At 40.8% G+C, this 7,245-nt stretch overlaps 1 protein-coding gene across 1 annotated transcript; it reads left to right on the top strand.

The window, feature by feature from the left end:
• Nucleotides 1-1,489: 1,489 nt before the first annotated feature.
• en2b (engrailed homeobox 2b) lies at nt 1,490-5,596 on the top strand. The gene is made up of 2 exons (XM_047368889.1): nt 1,490-2,594; nt 4,346-5,596. The coding sequence occupies exons 1-2, from the start codon at nt 2,129-2,131 to the stop codon at nt 4,660-4,662; spliced, it is 783 nt and encodes a 260-aa protein (XP_047224845.1). The 5' UTR covers nt 1,490-2,128; the 3' UTR covers nt 4,663-5,596.
• The last annotated feature ends 1,649 nt before the right edge of the window (nt 5,597-7,245 follow it).

Genomic DNA, 7,245 nt, shown 5'->3' with positions numbered 1-7,245 from the left:
CTTGACTAAAAAAAACACAGCCCATGTATGTTGAGTGTTGAATGGCATTTCTTACACAACTGAAAAATAATACTAAGCCTCCCACACTTGTAGATTGTGATGCTTCAGTCAAATCTAGCAAGCAGCTGTTTATTTGTTTATGTCTGAAACCCTGTAGATGCACTGGGCAAATGTGGCCCAGTGGGTAGCTGTCTTGTAATCTGAAAGATGTGGGTTAAATTTCAGCTCCTCGTGCCACATATCCATGTGCCCCTGAGCAAGGCATTTACACCTGAGTTGCCAACCGATCAGCATATCAGTGTGATTGGGAGAATGTGGCTAAAATGTTTGGTGTTTTGAGTAGTGGTATAAGTAGAAAAACAATATATAAATTCAGACCCAAATGCAAGATTGAGTGGAGTTGATGAAAAACCATAAACCACATGAAAATCCAGGCAACAGACATGAAAGAACTTAGGACCAGAACAGGGCAGGGCAAAGACACAGGGTAGGTAACAAGGTATAAACGAGTGTTAACAGAAGGAACCAGCAAGGAACAATGAAAACCAGAGAGCTTATAAACTGAGGGAAGTGAAGTGAGAACCAATGAACTGGGAGACAGGCTAATCAGGAGCAATATGACAGGTGTGAACCAGGGCTGTAGGGAGACAGAGGGAGTGACTAATTGAACCCGATTAGCAAGGGAAATAACCGGGACATGAGAAACTGAACAGAACAAAGAGACTAGATAACAAAATCAAGGGAAACAGATCTAAAGGGAAATGTAACTAAACACATGAAACACCAGAATCGAGAAAGTAACAAAAACTAAACAGAAGAGATCTAATGAACCTGAATGAACAGAAACACCTAGCTGAGAAAAGTAAACAAACTCAAACCAGACAGAACCTGACAGTTAGGGATTAACACTTTTATTTTTCTCAGGCTGTATAGTGAATCAAAGAGTCTGGAGGAAAATCCGAGATGCCACCATCCACGTTGCTTGAAGTCCAGTTTGTAGTCAATGAAAAGTTTTGGAGCCATTTTATTTGCTGCTGTTGGTCAACTTCTTTTCTTACATCCTCCATAATTCAGAGAGACACTGGAGCAAACAATCCAGATAAGCTGAAGATTACTATTAAAGCAAACCTAGCAGAACCACAGGCTAATCTCTTCCACCACGCTGCAGTATTTAATGCAAAAAGAGCCCTGATCAAGTACTGAGTGCAGATACTGGATAGTACATAGACACACTCTTCAATAGGCCCAAATTCCTAACGCACATTTTCAGTTCTTTACACACACACACACACATATATATATATATATAGAGAGAGAGAGAGAGAGAGAGAGAGAGAGAATAAACTCACCACGTGAAATGAAGTAAACACAATATAGACATTAATTTCACACAGACACTAATTATGATGATTTTCTGCTTAATGCGAATGAGAACACGAAAGAATATTACATCAGACCAATAACAATTTTAGTGCAGAAGTGTGGGCTTAAAGAGAAGTATATTTCATAGCTGCTTAAAGGTTATTTTCAAAGGGTACTTTTTTAACCTGACAAACGAGCAGATCGCAGATTCTCATTTATTGACTATAAAATAGGCATAATCTACTTAGAAAATGGAATTCCGGGAATTCCACATGATATACACTCTGTGAATCTATTGGTCAGAAACACGTGTCCGAGAGGCCCTGAGTACGACGTCAGCGCGGAGTCTTGCAGCCAATCAGAAATCAGATCCAAAAATGTTTAGTGGAAGTATTTGAGCGGCATTTTCATTTAGTGCAGCAGGAGAAATCCATAACTGTCTGCAGGGAGCAGGAAGAAGTCTGGAGTCTTAACACTTTGTCTTTTTTTAGTGCTTCAGTCGTTTCTGCTGCCGTAAAAAGAGAGGTGAGATCAGTGTGGAGAGGGATGCTCTCATCACAAAGGAAGCATGATTGTTCTTGGCCAAAAACCACGAGCGCGTTTTCAGAGCTGAACACTTTTATCTCAGCTGCACAAACACTGCTTGCTTCTCTTATCGAATTCGTGTTTTTCAGTGGTTCTAAACGCGTCACTTAATCGTCAGAAGGAAATAGAGACTGAGCGAAAAATTGGAGTTCTCACTTTGGAGCTTAAGGTCATCATCATCATGGAGGAAAATGTTCAACGAGAACCCCCGCGCCCAAAGAGCTCTGGAGAGGTGTCCAACCAGGCCGTACTGCCTCTCCTGCAGCAGCCTGGGAATCAGCAGTCCAACAGGGTCACTAACTTCTACATCGACAACATCTTAAGGCCGGACTTCGGCCGAAAGAGAAAGAAAGGCATCTGTGTTCAGGGGGGATACAGCCTGGAGGGACGGGGCGAACTGTCAGGGAGAAAACCTTCCAAAACTGACTCAAAGCACAGTGGGACAGGAGGAAGGGTGTCTGACCACCAGCACCCAGAGACTGAGGCGAGTGGTCCCGAACTGAAAGCCTGTGAATCAGGCCGAGGGGACTCCTGCCGCAGCCCCGAGAACAGTGAAGCTCCGGCGGCTCCTGCAGCCCCTGCAGCCAAGCCGATGCTGTGGCCGGCCTGGGTTTATTGTACCAGGTACTCCGATCGGCCTTCATCAGGTTGGTGGAAAATGTTCACTCAATCTCGACTAGAATAATTTATATACATTTTGTCAAATTGAATTTTTAAAAGTAAAATCAAATGTTATGGCTGAAACTGAAAACATATTTTTTCTGTCAGAAAAAATCTTAACAGTCTCATTATAACTTTGAAATGTGTACAGAAATATTTTTAAATTAACAGTAAAAAAGAAACAATAGTTTGTAGACAAATCGAAGCACTTTTAACGACTGAGCTGTTCTTACATCAACACATCGGGGTTGTTATATTTATTGCCTTATTATTAGAATTATTCAGCCCTGCATAAAAATAAAAATAGAAAACATTAGTAGAACGAAGAAGGCCATAAATGTAACTTACTGTTCATGAATGAAATGGTTTAAACCTAAATTCTGCTGCACTGGATATTTGACTTTTGGTTTTCTGTCCATAATACTCTGCTAAAGGGGACACAAAGGGTTTATTAAAATAAAAGTGAAATGGAAAAAATGCTCTCCCGATCAACAACATAAATAGTGAAGTAAAACCAAGTTTAACGCCATTGTTCCTCCGTCTTCTTTGTTATTTTTCCATTTGCATTTTTTTTTTCTAACAAAAGGGAATGGGGGTTGCGGGGGGCGTGAAAGCCAAAAAATCTGAAACATTTTCTAATCGATAGATAGATAAAAGAAAGAAAGAAAGAAAGAAAGAAAGAAAGAAAGAAAGAAATTGGTTTTATTTAATTCTTTGTCTGCGTGAAAAGTTGGCTGCACGTCTTAGATTGTGTCTTTGTCATCATTTTAAGATGTGTTTCGTTCATATATTTAATAACTAAATAACTAAAAGTGGGAAAACAATCAAACTGAACTGGCTCAAAAGTTGTTGGTTTTGTTGCGCAAAAACATGAAAAATAGTCATTTGACGTCCCGACCTAAACTGAGCAGAAAGGACCCAAGGCCACAGTTCATCCGGACCCCTTCTGCAGCGCGGCCCAGAAATAAATTTAACATGCAGCTTGGATTATTCTGTTTCATCTAATAATCTAAGTAAAAAGTCCGAGTATTGTTTTTACTCATTCAGTGTTTCTACTGTCTGATCCAGTAAACCTGCAGCCGTGGAGTTTTCTGCGAGTTATTTTTCCTTTTCTCCAAATCAAATTTGATCTGTCTTTGAAAAAAACAGGCATCCATCTGACCCCCATGTACGGCCCCTTTCCTCCTCTATGGTTTGGTTCGGCGGCCAGACAACTAGGAGAAATAAAAATAAAAGTTAACTTCCAGCCAAACATTGTTGGGAAACTGGGAAAATTTGGTTTGGCTCCTGAAAAGATGGGATCCAAACATAGCCCCTAAAATATCTGATTTAAGAACAGATGAAAAGTTGAACTGATTAAGTTTAACTCAGATGGAAATCCTCTGAGGTATTATCCTAGAAAACTGATCTTTTTCAGAACAAACAGACCTTTCTTTAGTTTAGTTCAAATGTATTTATGCACAGGCGGCAGAAGACATGGGACAAAGTGTCATGATGAAAATCATCCGCTTAGAAATAATGAATCATTTACAATTCTCTGTATTTCATGTCCGTGAGTGAAGGGACCAATAAACAAAAAAAAACCCTGAAAGTTCTGCCCGCCCGGGTGCGCTTTGGGTTAAAGCGGCCTTTAACTGCTGACCTCCAGCCTATCCGCCTGAATTAGAAAAACTTTAAAGAAAGCTTAAAAACGATATAACTGAATGTCGTTTTGTTTTGTTCCCCACTTCCCAAATAGGGCCCAGATCCCGCAAACCAAAGAAAGAGCCGACCCCGAGCAAGGAGGACAAGCGGCCCCGGACGGCCTTCAGTAGCGAGCAACTGCAGCGGCTGAAAGCGGAGTTCCAGAAGAACCGCTACCTCACCGAGCAACGGAGGCAGAGTCTGGCCTTGGAGCTCAGTCTCAACGAGTCTCAGATCAAAATCTGGTTCCAGAACAAACGAGCCAAAATCAAAAAGGCCTCTGGGAATAAAAACTCTCTGGCGCAGCACCTGATGGCGCAGGGACTGTACAACCACTCCACCGGCAGTGAGGTCCGCTCCGACAGCGACTGAAGCACATCATCAGAACCCCATCATCCTGGTTCAGACGACCGACACCATGACCTGACATCATACTGTCCGCGCGACTGACTGTTCAAAGCACGCGCACACAGGGAAGCACACAGCGCGTGACCCATGAAGAAGCAGGCTCAGAAACAAGAAACTTGAAATGTTTTAGACATTCATCTTGAACCCAGAAACGTCTCTTCCAGGCCCAGCTGAGACACAAAGCTCCTGCCCGCACGCACTGACTGCAGGGTGGCTCTTAGAACCATACGCTGAAATCCAAAGAGAGCTTCTCCGGCCGCATAATGAGGACTGTTAGGCGTTCTGTTCGTTGAACTCTTGTTCTGTTGCTACAATAAAACTCAGCGAAATGCGAATCAACATTTCTTTCTTTTTTTTTTTTTTGTCCAGATCAACTTTTAGTAGCTGATCAAGCAGCAGGCGCCTGAAGAGCTGCGGGTTTCCTATGTTTTCAATCATTTTATGGATCTAAAACTGACCGGAAATGCCTTTGGATCTGTAGTTCCGCAAATCATCTCCAGCCGCGCCCTGCCTTATCGCGGTTCCCTTGACCCAATTTTCTAGAAAACAGTTGGTTTCAATAAGAAGGATCATGTTATTCGTTTATACTCTTATTTATATCAAACACAGTTAGTATTCAGAGCAAAGGGGCTCTAACATGTTTACATAACTTATTTTTTCTACGCGAACCTTTCTTTGAATGCAACGTTTGGCGGATCAGATTAATGTGGATCCAGACCAGATGTTGGCCTTACAATGCAGTCAAGTTTTCTTTGTTTCCTTAAATTGCTTCTGTTTCCACATGAAGATTTTATGTTTCTACTTGTTTTTGTCCTTTCAGCTAAAGTTTTCCTTTTTATACAGCATGTAAATAATTTATATCGTCATGATGATGTGTAAATAAAGAATGCAGATCTGACTTTTTAGATTGCTTTTATTTCATGTTAACATGAAAAACACAAGACACACTTAAAACCCCCCAAAAATAACTGTCCCGAAGATCGCCTCACATACATGTATATATTCAGATATTAAATGTGCAGACAGGACATCCCGTTTTCATACCACTGCCTCCGCTTTAACTGCTGCTTTCAGTTGCTGCTTCGCTCAAAAGACTTTCCTTTGCAACTTTTTGGCGTTAATAGAAAATGCACCGGAAATTTGCCTCATCAGTTGGAAAAAACTAATCAGTCACGGTAAGAAGTTTCTGATTAATAGGCTATGTACGTACGTTTTTGTTTAGACATTTTTTTCCAAGTAGAACAAAAGCTTAAATGCGGCTCTGTTTACTCCGATCATGAATATTTTCCTGATATCCCAGCTATTTAGCCATTAAATTCTTCCCAGGTCAGAAAAAGCAAATCCTTGCTACAGTTTGAACACAAAAATCAAAGAAACACCTCAATAAAATTAGACAAATATTTGCAATTATGTAAGCAATGTAGAAACAAAGGCATGTAAGCTCAGTTCAGTTTGTTTAAGACACACATCCAATAGATGCAGGAACATATCACTCCAATCCAGTCACATAGACTGATTGCATTATATCATAACTATAAACCGTCAAATTCAGTTAAAAACTATTATTCAGTAAAAAATTCAAGGGTTGTCTTTGTGAGGAAGATTTTCATGATTACTTTATTTCAGATGAGTAAGTGTGTAGGGTGTATATATGTAGGTCTAGAGAGTCTATCAATCGGTACAAATGATCCATGGACCTGACATGCTGCACTTCTAGTTATTGAAACAAAACGTTAAGTGTACCAAAAGCAAACTTGATTCTTTGGGTACGTCACTACATTTTCTCTTTATTGCAGCAATCATCTTTTCATGGTTGAAGCAAAAAGTCAGATATTTGGAGATTAAAACAATCCTCAAAAATGATCAAATGGCATGTTAAGCAGTTAAACTCATGTCCTAAACCACAACACGTCCCCATTTCCAAGCAGGATCCAGCAGCCAAATTATTCAGTCGCTGAAAACTCCTAACTTCACACACGTCTCTTCTCTTCTGTGTGACATCTGTGTACCAGAGGATGGGAACAGTAGAAACAAGAGAAGAGGACAGAAATATGAAGGCCAGAGGAAGATCCACAGTGTTTTCTATTGGCAGTGATAGCAGCAGCAACCGGGGATCTGAATGGCTGTAGAGGCCCTCATCTGCATTTCCTTTCTTAGCTGGCTTGTATGTGGAAGTAATGCCCAACGGTCGCTGACTTGAAGAACTCAGCTACTCTTGACTTAGGAGAAAAGGCTGGGAGCTGAGTTTCTACGCGCTGTCAGGGGTTGACAGTTGAAGGGCTTGGCGGTGTGGGGGTATTACAGGGTGTTTGGTCACAGAACCTGGATGAAGGTCAAAATATTTCATGTTTCCTCACACAAAGCAGGAAATGACAACACTCACGCCAAAATCTGACATCTTTGTTCTTCCGACTCCAAAGGGGAATTTTAACAAGTGAGAGGGAATAATTTGGCAACAACAATAAGTCTAAACTGAGGTGTACATTTAAAGCATTCTTTTATTATTATATATGAAACCATTGAGATGTTTCATGTGCTAATCTTGTT

Source organism: Girardinichthys multiradiatus, chromosome 6 (assembly GCF_021462225.1).
Source record: "Girardinichthys multiradiatus isolate DD_20200921_A chromosome 6, DD_fGirMul_XY1, whole genome shotgun sequence".
In the NCBI taxonomy this organism is placed as follows: domain Eukaryota; kingdom Metazoa; phylum Chordata; class Actinopteri; order Cyprinodontiformes; family Goodeidae; genus Girardinichthys; species Girardinichthys multiradiatus.
The sequence above is the reverse complement of the archived record's forward strand: the minus strand, read 5'-3'. Positions and strand labels throughout refer to the sequence as shown.

Bases quoted from the DNA above. Each gene is read 5' to 3' on its own strand.
- en2b (XM_047368889.1), top strand. From the start codon at position 2,129: ATGGAGGAAAATGTTCAACGAGAACCCCCGCGCCCAAAGAGCTCTGGA. The intron at 2,595-4,345 runs GTTGGTGGAAAA...CTTCCCAAATAG, and splicing joins CTCCGATCGGCCTTCATCAG to GGCCCAGATCCCGCAAACCA.